This window comes from Littorina saxatilis, linkage group LG7 (genome assembly GCF_037325665.1).
Source record: "Littorina saxatilis isolate snail1 linkage group LG7, US_GU_Lsax_2.0, whole genome shotgun sequence".
Lineage (NCBI taxonomy): Eukaryota > Metazoa > Mollusca > Gastropoda > Littorinimorpha > Littorinidae > Littorina > Littorina saxatilis.
Window position 1 is genome coordinate 29,799,715 of NC_090251.1, and position 13,074 is coordinate 29,812,788.

Sequence of the window (13,074 nt, forward strand, 5' to 3'; positions counted from 1 at the left end):
AGTGTTGGGGGCATTTAGGAACCTACGCTAACATGATGGCGCGAGCTTCCATTCAAATGTAGCTTAGGCAACGAAGGTTCGATGACGTCATCCAATAGTCACATCACAGAAGGAAATGTACAAAGGCTGAACGTAGCCCATTTTAGCTCGACTTATTGGACAGATAGGCTTGAGGAGAATGATAATAACAAAGTTATTACCAGAGTGCAGACCTCAATGATCATGAGAACGCACAATTTATTGTTTTCTGATGGTTATAACCGGAAGTTGCTTTCGATAATGGGGCAGACAACTCCCGTAAACCCTTCGAGGCTTACTTCCCTTCTATTGTCGTTAGTTTCATGGCTGACGAACAGCTGTTACTTTCGTTCACATGCAGCTATCGAGCGGACGTCAGCCTGCCGTCACTTAGCCAAAATGAAATGTTTCTCCGCTAAATTCAAGTGACATAGTTATTTAGATGGAGACAAACAACTGAAGCAGATTTGTCTGAAGAGCGGCATATGGCATGGCCGAAGAGCAAAATGGTAAGTCTCTACGCTGCCATACTAACGACAACAAAGAAGGGAAGTAAGCCTCGAAAGGTTTACGGGAGTTGTCTGCCCCATTATCGAAAGATACGTAGAGGTTACATGCCGAGTCTCAGTGATTATTAAAAATAATGGTCGAAGTTAGCGGATCATGAAAAATGCGAGCTTCAGCGAGCTTTTTCATGACCGCGAACTGAGACCATTATTTTTAATAATCACTGAGACGAGGTGTGTAACCTCTTTATTCCCCCTTTCTTCAGTTATTTAAAGAAAACAGGAGTTTTTGTGCGAAAGTTTGATCGAATCCGAATCACTCAACCAGTCAACCTGCGCAGGCGATCGATTAATGCGCGGTTGTATAGTTCCGTGCAAATCATTCCATTCTGTTAACACTTCTTGTCAGTTTCCCTGTTTTAGACTAAAATCAAGTACACAGATAAGCTGTTATTCTGCTGTGGCGGTAAAGGCAGATATTGTGTGTTCTGTTTATGATTTAGTATCGCTAAAGATAATGTTCTTTCGTCAAATGGGACTAGCAGACGAACTTTTGCACCCGTGTTCCAACGTTAATTACTGTATGAAGTTCAGTTTTTTGGGGAAAATAGTGTATGAAACCGCTTTATGTTGTTTAAATTGATGAGATGTGTGCATTTGGTTGCGTGTGATCTGTTTATAAAATGAAATATTGTTGAAAACTGACCGTCGGATTGCAGTCAGTGTTGTCGAAGAAACTGCGTTAAAAGAAGGGGAACTACTCTTGTCGGCAAGAGTATGAGTTACTTGCCTTGGGAATTTGCTTGTGATGAACGGTGTGTGCACAGCAGATCTATATTCAGAAAACAACCGAACTCATGGATTTTATATGGAGATTCATGTGTTCAGGCCTGTAGTTGTTAATTTAAATGCGGTATGTTTGTATTGTTTGCTCCAGAGATGTATATTTCGTACGTATAGAGCGTTTTGAACTTTTCAGTCGCAAAAGTAGTACCAAAACAGAACAGCTTCTCAACCCATGGCACTATCGAGGATTCAGGCTGTTGCTGGCTCGTTATTTGTTTGGTTGCTGGGTCATTATCGAAAAATAACTAGCTCTACAAGTTTACAGAGGTAAAGAAGCAGAGGGGGGAATAATTCCGGTTATAACCATCAGAAAACAATAAATTGTGCGTTCTTACGATCATTGAGGTCTGCACTCTGGTAATAACTTTGTTATTATCATTCTCCTCAAGCCTATCTGTCCAATAAGTCGAGCTAAAATGGGCTACGTTCAGCCTTTGTACATTTCCTTCTGTGATGTGACTATTGGATGACGTCATCGAACCTTCGTTGCTTAAGCTACATTTGAATGGAAGCTCGCGCCATCATGTTAGCGTAGGTTCCTAAATGTGTTGGGGGGAGAGCATCACCGTGTTTGGCCGACTTCCGGTGAGACGACCCGCAGTCGGCCGACTGAAATTTTGTTCGTGAAACCCGATAACGTCGGATTACTGTGGTTCTCTCGGACAACTGCAGTTGGTCGACTGTGTTTCTGGCTTATGAAACTGGCCCCTGGTCTCGACAGCTTTGGGCGCCCGCGCTTTCGCTTCTGGCCGATTGGGATGGTCTTGGCCTGGGCAGGGGGGTTGGTCACCTCCAGACGAATCTCCATGCCCATGGAATGATGACACACGTAGCACTTGAGGAACTCCGGACAGTTGCAGAAAAACTGATTGTTTTCGTCGATCGTAATCTTCCACACCGACCTCCGACATGTGGCATACTCCTCGAAGTCAGCCCAGGACGATGATTCAACCTTTTCTTCGGTCTCTCGGATGGCAGTCTTGATCAGCTCCTTTTCCAGGGTTGAAGATCCCACGAAGATCGTGTTCCCAGTCTTCAGCGACTCAGCTGGTGACGTTTCCCACTGAAACGCTGTTTTCCACATTTTCAGTGTGCGATGTGGTGCTTCGGCAATCTCGGTGTGCCTTCAAACTCCATTTTCAACTGACAGAATCTGTGTCCTTGCTTGATTCAGCTGAATTTGTGATCACAAATCACCTCTGCTTAAGCGAAATCAGTGAGTCAAAACAATGACCATCACTCACACTGTGTTTCACTGTGTTGGAGAATGACTATCCATTTCTTTTGTTGAAACTATATTTTCTTTTGCCTGAAGTAGTCAATCTTTTGCCTGATTATATTTTCTTTTTCCTGAGTATATTTGCTTTTGCCAGTTTATTTTATTTTTTGTTCAGACAGCAATTCTTTTGGCGGATCAATTTTTTGGGGGGTACTTTAATTCTTTGTCACTCAAGCCATCTTTTCTTTTGGTGAAAGCATCTATTTTTTTGGTAAAACCATCTCTTCTTTTGGTTCATTAAACGGGTGCCTTTCATTTACTAGTGCGCCCTGCGCCATTGGCGCATTAAATCTGAAAATGTCCCATCACAATTCCCTTCAGTGCGTCAAATAGCGCATTGAGATTATGTACCACTGCGCCACCAAATGTACACTTTACATTGGATTACACACACACACACACACACACACACACACACACACACACACACACACACACACACACACACACACACGCGCACACACACACACACACATACACAACATGATATAGCGGCTAATTCTCAGATGGCACCATTTTGCATCTTTTGTCAAAAACGCGTACAGGCCTCGTTTGCGCTTCTTGCCTTTGACTATGTCCCATCGGCGTTTGGTTGAGGGGGACAAATGTCCCATAGCCTTTTTCTCCCAGGCTAAACCCTGCTGCTCCAAACTCGCGTCGTCTACTGATCCATGGAAGCAGCCATTTTTCATATTTGTATGAATTCCTCTTCGTTCTTTTCCTCCCTCAAAAACAAAACCACGCAGTTGCAGCTATTCCATAGGTCACAATGTCTCTCAAGTCTAGCGAAGAAGCAACTAAGAGAGAAAAAATATACTAGGGGTTTCCATAACCGTCATCTACGTTACCGGCTGTTTCTAGCAAAAGAGAAACAATTAAATAATGTTCCAACTTGTGATATGGGTTTCGCTCACAGGAGCATACTACGGAAAAAAACATTGGCAGGGCCGTCCGGGGACTCCTCGCTCTGTCGTGAGGTGAAATATAATCCCCCGTCATCTACGTTACCGTCATGTAGCTGTAGTATGTTCATCTCAGTAGTACTTCTCACAGGAGACGAAGCAAATCTTCGACATCCATCACCGCCAGCTGCGACACGAGAAGTTCCTGCTGGACGTGGTGGTGGAGTTTTGTCGTCTGAAGGTCATCACGCTTCAGGAGGAGCAGCTGCTGCTGAGGGACTGCGAGCACGTAGAGGAGGAGATCCACGGCCGCATCGAGGGGTGTCTGGAGCAGCGCGTCGACATCGACAAGTCCGTCAAGTCGCTGCAGGGCCAGCTCGTCAAGCAGGGCAGGGAGCTCGAAGAGGTTTGGGGCTTGTTGGAGTGTGTGTGTGGGGGTGGGGGTGGGATGGGGGTGATTGTGTGTGTGGGTGTGTGTGTGTGTGAGGTGATTGTGTGGGGTGTGTGTGTGCGTGTGTGTGTGTGTGTGTGTGTGTGTGTGTGTGTGTGTGCGTCTCTGTGTGTGTGTGTGTGTGTGTGGGTGTGTATGTGTGTGTGTGTGTGTGTCGGAGGGTATGTGTGCCTTGATCAGCACGTCGACATCGACAAGACCATGCAGGCGCCGTAGAACCAGCTCGTCAAGCAGGACAAGGAGTTCGAAGAGGGGGGGGGGGGGGTCGTAGTGACGGTGAAAGGTGGAGCTTGCGTTGTGATGGGGGGGGGGGGGGGGGCGTATGAGCGTGTCTCTTTATCAGAAGGCTGACATCGTCCAGACAAACACGCTCCGAAACCAGACCGCCAAGCCAGGGCAAGGAACTCGAAAAGAATGTGTGTAGTGGGTGGGTGAGAGGGGATACAAGATATGGGAAGACATGGGGAATCGATGTGGCAGAAGACCGACATAGACATGATCACCTAACAGCTGTAAAACCACGCCACCAGCCAAGCTAAGGGGCTCCGCTCACATATGTAACTTCAGCAGGACCGACGACGCACTGCAGATTATAGAGGTAATGATTCGTGCGTGCTACGTGTGCTTGAAGTTGAGCATTACCACCAAGCATTTTGACATAATTCGATTTTTTTTTTGTTTAAAAAGTGATTGCAACTTTCAGAAATAGTAACTTTTCTACTCTCAGTGACAATTTGAATTATCGTCCTTGTAGTGTTTGTTTAAAATGTGTAAGTTGTTCTGTGGGGTAAGTGTAGCGAAATTAAGAACAAATAATGAATAAATATTTCAGATTAATATTGATTCATATCCATAGCATGTGTCAAATTTGTTTTGTACTGTTCAAAGTTATTAAAAAAATAAATAAAAAGATCTGAACTTGTTAAATTCAAACCATGGACCTACGGGTTCGAAGTGCACGCCGTAACCATTACACCAACGAGACAACTGAAAAAACAAAACAATTAAAGAGATATATTGTAGAACGCATCGATGCGATCTCGCAGCGATTGAAATCTTTGGTGACCAGTATCTGCTATTTGTACTAATATGTCTGTGTTTAAAACGTAACGATGGCCTGACTAGGCATGACATTAACACACACGCAACACCTGGGAAGCATTTTTTTTTTATAAATGGCCGTCTACAAGCGTTGACAAAATTTCACGAATTCCTCTTTGACAAAAGAGCAGATTGTCCCCCTTGAAATACATCGTTCTGATCGGTTGGCTGCCCGCTGCATTGACACTGCACGCGTCAAAAATAGGAATGATTGTAATCTTCGGCTGCACAGCGGCGTCACAATTTTCTTTTTTTTCCACAGCCCGCTAAACGCTGCGTGAAAAAAAACCAGGCCAAGTACTCGTCATAATCCCCATTGCAGCATGCAGCGCCGCTGACGCTGCGCAGGTGTATTTTGCCCTTAAGGAGCTGGGTGACGTTGGGAGTAAAGTGGGTTCGGTTAGGGGTCTGACTAATTATTACGCCTAGGTCAAAAAAATATTAGTACGGGTGGGGTTCGAACCCACGCGGAAATAAATCCATTGGATCTTAAGTCCAACGCCTTAACCACTCGGCCACCGTACTGGTTAAGGTACAGGGGCAGGATTGAGATTAAAAGTAGGGTTTGGGTGGCGTGTTGTGCCATTCTTGATTTCAATTTTACTGCAGAAAAAACTGTTTTACTGCAGAAAAAACCGTTGCTCTCGCAGAAATGCTGCAGAAACAAACAGTTTTTCTCCAGCATTTCTGTTTTTCTGCAGAATAACTGAATAAAGTCATAATCCGCTAAGGATAGGGCCTAGATATCCTACTATGCTGAAATAATACAATGAATTTTCAAACGGTTACCCTGGCTCCGTCCTTTCTGATCGGAGGGGGGTGTTTTTTTGAAAGTGTTAATGACTAGACTCAGCATTTTAGCTGTAAAATGTCAATTTCTGTGAGAAAATGTAGACGAGGACCTTTATGCTTTAATCTTATTTTTTTTGTAAAAAAAATTTTTAGGCGAGGGAAGAGGCTGCAAAACCAGGTTGCCAATTGAACCAATTAGGAGCCGAAAGCGATCATTAGTTGTGAGAAGCCACCTTTTTGCGTTACATTTGCCAATTAGGAGTGAAAGAGATCATTGGTTGTGTAAGGGGTCTGTGCATTACATTTTCATAAAAATGTTGCCAAGCCTTGCGATGTGTACGGAATATCTGCAAGAATTTATCTTAAGCCTTTTAAAAAATTTGTGTATTTTTGATCGCATGGAACTCAGCTGGCGAAGAAGGAGAAAGTGCTGTACCAAAAACTGGAGGCGATCATGGGTGAAGCCCACAACTTCCATGACTACTTGGTCAAAGTCTACAAAAAGAAAGTCAAGCGCAAGGTCAGATCACCACTCATGTAGGCAACGTATAGATAAAATAAAAGAACATTTTAAAACAATTGTGTGTGTGTGTGTGTGTGTGTGTGTGTGTGTGTGTGTGTGTGTGTGTGTGTGTGTGTGTGTGTGTGTGTGTGTGTGTGTGTGTGTGTGCGTGTGTATGGGCGTACGTGCATGCGTGCGTTTATGTGTGCGTGTTTGCGTGTAAGAGTGTTTTTGCGTAACGCGTGACCTCCATAATCGTCACTTTGGTCAACCTGCAACAGGTAGCGAGGACGCTTACGAACGACGACGAGGAATCGTCGGAATCCGAATCGGACTCGTCGGACGAGAGCGAGGTGGAGGAGGACGACGAAGACGCCGTACACCACGACCTCAACATGTGTCCCGTTGGGTGCGACCAGAACAACTACAATGATGTACGTCTCTGGGTGGGGGCGAAGGGAAGAGGAGGATGAGGATTTGGTGGAACATTTGGATTAAGGCGGTCCTTAATTGAGCCCGAAGTCGACTTCGCGAAGACTTCGCCAAGATATTTTACCAAAAACTCAGTCCTCACACTTCGTGCGGCCAGCTTTGCGAAGTATACTTCGCGTAATCGACTTCGCCCAGTTAAGGACAGGCTTAAAATGAAGTATATAAAGAGAATCTCACTCCGGTTCTGGTAAAGACCCTTGTTCGCTGAAGCAAAAGAAAAAGACTAGAGGGAAAAGAAAAGGAAAGTGGTGAAATCGTGGGTAGAGGGATGTAACTTTTTTTCTTCTTTTTTTCTTCTCTTTTTTGGATTTTTTTAAATATTTTTTTTAAACATGGGATGTAACTATTTGGTCTAAAACGAAGGGAAAACATTCTCAAAACGGTTCGGGTAAGGACCTTGCTTTCTTGCTTGCTTGCTTACTTACTTACTTACTTACTTACTTACACTTACTTACTTACTTACTTACTTACTTATTTACCTACTTACTCACACTCTCGCTCGCTCGCTCACTCATTCACTCACTCACTCACACTCACCCACCCACTCACTCACTCACTCACTTCACTCACTCACTCATTTACTCACTTTTTTTTTCTTTCTTTTTTTTGGGGGGGAATCAGCTTTTTTTTTCAATGAGATATTAGGGCTTACAAACGGAGATGCTTTATTTTACGATCTTATAATATCAATAACAGCTCATTATATATACTGTTCAAAAAAAGAAACGCATAGTTGCTACTTGCCAAATTTGTTTTATTTTTTAAAACAATTAACAGAAAATCCAATATTTAGATTATTTGTTTGAAATTTGGTATGGACACAGTTGAATGCACACACAGTTCATTTGCATCTTCAAATCAATCAGTCAATCAATACGATTGGGTGCCGAGGCTGTCAAGTCAGTAGGGGGTGTGACTGCCTTGAGCAGCAACAACTGCCCGGCACCTTCTGGGCATGGACTGGATCAGATGCCGGATATCTTGCTGTGGGATGGTGTCCCACTCCTCCTGAAGTGCCTGCAATAGATCGCGGTGATTTGCCGGCGCTTCTTCTCGCCTGCGCACACGTCTGTCCAATTCATCCCAGAGGTGTTCTATCGGGTTCATGTCTGGCGACATGGATGGCCAGGGAAGCACCTGGACATGGTGGTCGGTGAGGAACTGGGTGGTGAGTCGTGCTGTGTGCGGGCGAGCGTTGTCCTGCTGGAATATGGCATCCTGGTCAGCCAGAAGAGGAAGGGCGTGTGGGCGCAGAATTTCCTCCACGTATCGCTGGGCAGTTATGCGCCCTTGGACGTGCACCAGGGTGCTCCTTCCAGCGATATTGATCGCCCCCCACACCATGACGCCTCCACCACCATGAACGGGTGCCTCATCCACACAGTTGGGCGCGTAACGTTCGTTTACTCTCCGGTAGACCCTCCTCCGACCATCATGTCGCTGGAGCAGGAAGTAGGACTCGTCGCTGAACCACACGTGTCTCCAGTGATTCCGGACGGTCCAGCGAAGGTGCTGGTTGCCCCACTGCACTCGGTTCTGGCGATGGCGGCGGGTGAGGACAGCTCCTCTGTGAGGTCTGCGAGCTCTCAAACCAGCTTCATGCAGGCGGTTCCGCACGGTCTGGTCCGATAATCGGTGTGGCCCGGGGAGAGCCTGGACAGAAGATGAGGCCGACAGGAAACGATTCCGGAGGTGGCGGAGCCGTATGAAGCGGTCGTGAGCAGCAGTTGTCGCCCTTGGTCTTCCCGCTCGTGGCAAGTCAGCAACGGAGCCAGTGGCTTGAAACCTGACCCACAGTCTACTGATGGTGCTCTGGGACACGTGGAAGTGCCTGGCGATTGCACTTTGACTTTGGCCTGCTTGTAAACGACCCAATGCAATTTGGCGGTCTTCTCTGCTCAATCGGGCCATCTTTCGTCGCTGAATTGTCGTCTGATTTCTTTGTGGCGAACAATCCGCTTTTATGGGTTTTGGAAGACATGGTGAGAGCTCAATATTCCCCGAGTTTCACGAGATTACACTGAAGCATGACGAGTGGTCATGCCAAATGACCAATTTTGACATTGTAGCCACTGATAACGCATGCGTCACGTGCAGAGCTCACTTGTGGCAATGGACGAAAGGTCGACGACCAGATAAACATTTTCTGCAGTTTGGTGGATATCCTTGTAGCCATATAACTAAATTAACCAAATATTACAAACTATGCGTTTCTTTTTTTGAACAGTATACTTGTTCGAGTCTAAATATCGGACCCTATTGGCCAGGTCATCGGGGGTTGTTGTTTCCCTTGATCAGGGGGTTGCAAGAGTGATTTCCCTTTACCACCGACCACTTCCGGTTAGTACTCTCCACTTTCCACACAACGACTGAGAGAGAAAGAGAGACTAAGAAGATGACGAGTAATCAAGATTTTAGGTCATGGAAAGTGCCAGAACTGAAGAATTTTTTGAAGGAGAGGGGAATAAATGTGTCTGGGAGGAAAGAAGACCTTATTGCAAGAGCTAAAGGCTGTGAAGCCTTGGAAATCAACGTAGTGAGGGACACTGAAAATGAAAATGAAAACTCGCGTGTCCTGCTTCGGCAATACGAATAGTTGATCACCCCAGATGGATATAAAATGCCGGATCCAAGTAAACTCGACAACTGGGGAAACATCTTTGAATGTCCTGATGTCACAGAGCGACAATTATGTGAATATTTGGTTCTCAGCCGTCATCGAACTGAGGACAAAAGGCAAATGGGTAAGTTGGATTCGGCTTACTTACTTAGTTACTACTCTACTTAGTTAGTAGTTAAACTGAAAGCACAAGTTTCATTTTCACATCGTTAAACTATAGATACTAATTTATATATTCTGCAAGCTATAAAGAGCCCATTGAAGAGCAGTTACAGTCATGATGTGTCATTTAAAACATAAACAGCTATCATTAAAATGTAAATGAAATATTGAACCTGAAAGACTGTCTCAGTTGAAGTCAACAATGGATTTTGAACAATCTGTTCTGGCCACAGTTTCCTGTTTTGTGCTGTCTTTTGAATCACTTTGACTTTGTATTATTTGTATTACCTATAATTTTGTTTGAAAACTGAGATAAAGGACACACGGTTAACAATGTGTTAAAACTCAACACTAATCATTGAGTGATCGACGCATTTAGTCATTATGAGTAATCTTTAAAATATCAGAGTAAAGATTGTTTTCCCTATTTCTACAGTGAATACATTTGTTACAATGCTTCCATACTCTGTGTTAACAGGTGCAACCAGGCAGTTAAAAGCCTCAGCTTTGTTCAAGGAAGGCCATGTCTTCTCTCCCCATCATCACCCCATTGCGGAGGACTGCAGCCACTGCTTTGTCTCAGCTAGAGTGATGCCGTCTCTGCCCGGGAAGGACCAGAGGACTACACCTGACCACTTCACGTGGATCTCAATCAGCAAATCGGATGGTGTAATTCATTCTGCAGATTGCTCTTGTACTGCTGGGTAAGTGAAAAAAAACCTTTGGGTTTAACTTTTTTTTTCTAGAATCTCAAACAGAATGAGGCAGAGCAATGTTGAGATATCAAAAAACCAAAGGGAAGTAATCGCTCTTTATGCATATGACATGTGTAATAGAGTAAGCGAGAGTTGTACAGAACCTTTTCTCCTGGCACCTGAGAGAATAACAAGCATTGAAATGAATAAGCGACTTTCATCCTCATTGAATATTACGCATGTCGTATACATAAAGAGCGATTACTTCGGGCTTCCCTTCGGTTATTTGATGTTTTTTTCTTCTGTTTGTAAGGTTCTAAAACTTACAATTTCTTTAGAGGAGAATGACTATCTTTTTTTATAATTGTGTTTTGAGTAACTTTACAATATATATAAGAAAGGGAAAATGTTGAGTTTTAGTCTGCTTATGACTGATTTAATCCCCCCAAAAAACACAATCTCCTGTGATAAAATATTCCATACATGGCAAAAATCACATTTTCAAAGTAATGTATTCTTGTGCAATTAAAGATCCAGATTCTTATTTTGTGTACAGTTTGCTTTTTTCGGCTTCAAATCTAATTTGCAAATACAAAGAATACTTGACAAAAGTGGAAAACATTATGAACATCAATGTTCACCGAGTGATGATGCATACATGTATGTACATTTTAATAAAGATTTTTAAATTTCTCATTCTAAAGTAAATATCAACAGTATAAAATGAAACTTTCATAATGAATACTGTTTTTGTTTTGTTTTTTCAGTGAAGGTGGCTCATGCAACCATATTGCAGCTGTCCTGTACATGCTGGCAGACCTGACAGAGAGGCGTCAACAGGGGCTGCTGTCATGTACGTCCCAGACCTGCAGCTGGTTGCAGCCCAGACAGCGGAACCTCAGCCCCAAGGTCATGGAGAGACCCCTACGGCCAGCTAAGACCTGCAGCAACGCTTCTGGCAAAGTTGTGGTCAACTTTTCAAGACTGAGGAATAGACTTGTTAAGTCGGCACCTGCTTGTGGGTATCTTTCGGTCACTGCAGACCCTAGTGTGCAGCCCAAAGACAAAGAAGTCAGGTATGCACTTCCTGACCCTTCTTTTATCTACAGAGACAATGTAGATTTATTCTCTGAGTCGTGCGTGTCTCAATTTGAAATGTATAGACAGTCGCTTGTGCTGACAGAAGAAGAAAAAGTCGAGATAGAAAGGGGGACAAGGGGGCAGGCCACAAATTTTCTGTGGACACATGCGAGATGCGGCTGCACGTCAGCAATACTTTAGACGTTTGCTAAAAAGCCACCACCCACACGCGACTGTAAAAGAGTGTGGCCTTTTTGTTGATAGAGCACAGTCTTACCTGTCTACAAGTCCTGATGGCCTTGTGAACTGCCCCCACTGTTCTCCTTCTTGTGGTGTTTTGGAGATTAAATGTCCGTACACTCACAGGAATGAAACAGTGGAAGAAGCTTGCAAAGACAGCACATTTTGCTGCAGACTTGTGGACGAGAAGGTTGTGCTCAAGCGCAACCACAAGTACTACTATCAGGTACAGGGCCAGATGTGGTGCGATTTTGTGGTCTGGACAATGAAGGGCATCAGTATCGAAAGGATTTTTTTGGACAAAGAGACGTGGGAGGCTGTCAGTCGCAAGTTGAGAGCTTTTTTCTTGAAGGGAGTTGTGCCAGAAATGTTTTCTAGGCGAGTGCAGAGGAAAGTACCCCTGTATGGCTGATGCTGCAATAGCAGAGGATTTGTGAGGTGTTTTTGTTTGTTTGTTTGCTGTCAGAGAGATCCAGCTCTCATCGTTGGCGTTGTGAAACTACAATGCACATTTATACCTCCAACTGTGTTGCAGTTGACACTGCTCGGTTTGCTATGGAAATTTATTTTTTTAGAGGCTCCTTTGTGTGCTTAACAAAATCAGTCATCAGTGTTGAATTATTAGAATGAATAGTATGTTTTGCTGTTGTTTGCTTACATCAGTATTTTTTTCTTGGATTGATTTTTACAAGCCTTGTAGTTTGTACAGGTTACTGTTACTTTTTGTAATGTAATACTGTAAGGCATGGGAATTGTCCTCGGAACAGCTAATTTCAGCGGAAAAGTTTTCAGTATCCTCGAAAAAAAATCTTCAGCAGAAAAAATCAATCATCTTATGAGTGGAGTATATATGATATAACAAACGATAAAACATACTAGGTTACAGGACTCTTGGTGAATTGAAATTGGTATTCATCAAAAATTGAAGTGAATCCTTGGCCTGCGTATTTTTAAAATATATATGGCACTTTGGTTATCAAAGTTGCCCTTTTTAAACAACACTAGTTTGCGCGGATTTTAATGCAGGGTAAAAAAAAATCTGGGCGCAGATTCCCTGGACCTCTGTGCATTTCAGCAGATTTTTTTTTTAAGCAAATTTCCATGCCTAAATTATACTCTGCGTGTCTGTGTTGATTCATATGGAAGTTTATTATCAATATCATGTAAATAAATCTGAACTTGAATGATGAGTGCGTGCTTATGTCTGTGGAATATGGATTGATTGTAATAAATGAAAGTTGTAATTGTAATCAGAGATTGTATTGGTGCTTCCCAAGAGCAGGGCCTGATTTTGTGATATATTTACTCGGATCAAGAAAAAAAACTTGGAATCTTACACTTTCAATAACATCATGCAAGTAAGCTCTGTTTGCAGCATTTCATTTATT

General features: G+C 43.6%; 2 protein-coding genes and 1 non-coding gene across 4 annotated transcripts in view; 2 read left to right on the forward strand and 1 right to left on the reverse strand.

Annotated features, from left to right (window-relative positions):
* LOC138971134 (cilia- and flagella-associated protein 44-like) overlaps positions 1–13,074 on the forward strand; it is a 236,935-nt gene that overhangs the window by 76,919 nt on the left and 146,942 nt on the right. The window contains exons 20-22 of one of the 2 annotated variants that reach the window (XM_070343764.1): positions 3,703–3,957; positions 6,305–6,415; positions 6,679–6,831. The exons of the other annotated variant lie outside the window; for it this stretch is intronic. Of the exons in view, the coding sequence (XP_070199865.1) occupies positions 3,703–3,957; positions 6,305–6,415; positions 6,679–6,831 (519 nt within the window). The remainder of the gene's footprint in view (positions 1–3,702; positions 3,958–6,304; positions 6,416–6,678; positions 6,832–13,074) is intronic. 2 annotated transcript variants of the gene reach the window in all.
* Positions 5,546–5,628, reverse strand: Trnal-uaa (transfer RNA leucine (anticodon UAA)). The gene has a single exon. It is a non-coding gene; the product is annotated as a tRNA-Leu (tRNA).
* On the forward strand, positions 9,502–12,098 carry LOC138971977 (uncharacterized). Its single transcript, XM_070344821.1, has 4 exons — positions 9,502–9,633; positions 10,150–10,375; positions 11,134–11,631; positions 11,861–12,098. Exons 1-4 carry the CDS (start codon positions 9,510–9,512, stop codon positions 12,096–12,098), a joined length of 1,086 nt encoding a protein of 361 aa, XP_070200922.1. The 5' UTR covers positions 9,502–9,509.

Bases quoted from the DNA above. Each gene is read 5' to 3' on its own strand.
- LOC138971977 (XM_070344821.1), top strand. From the start codon at position 9,510: ATGCCGGATCCAAGTAAACTCGACAACTGGGGAAACATCTTTGAATGT. The intron at 9,634-10,149 runs GTAAGTTGGATT...CTGTGTTAACAG, and splicing joins TGAGGACAAAAGGCAAATGG to GTGCAACCAGGCAGTTAAAA. The intron at 11,632-11,860 runs GTCAGCAATACT...ATTTTGCTGCAG, and splicing joins CATGCGAGATGCGGCTGCAC to ACTTGTGGACGAGAAGGTTG.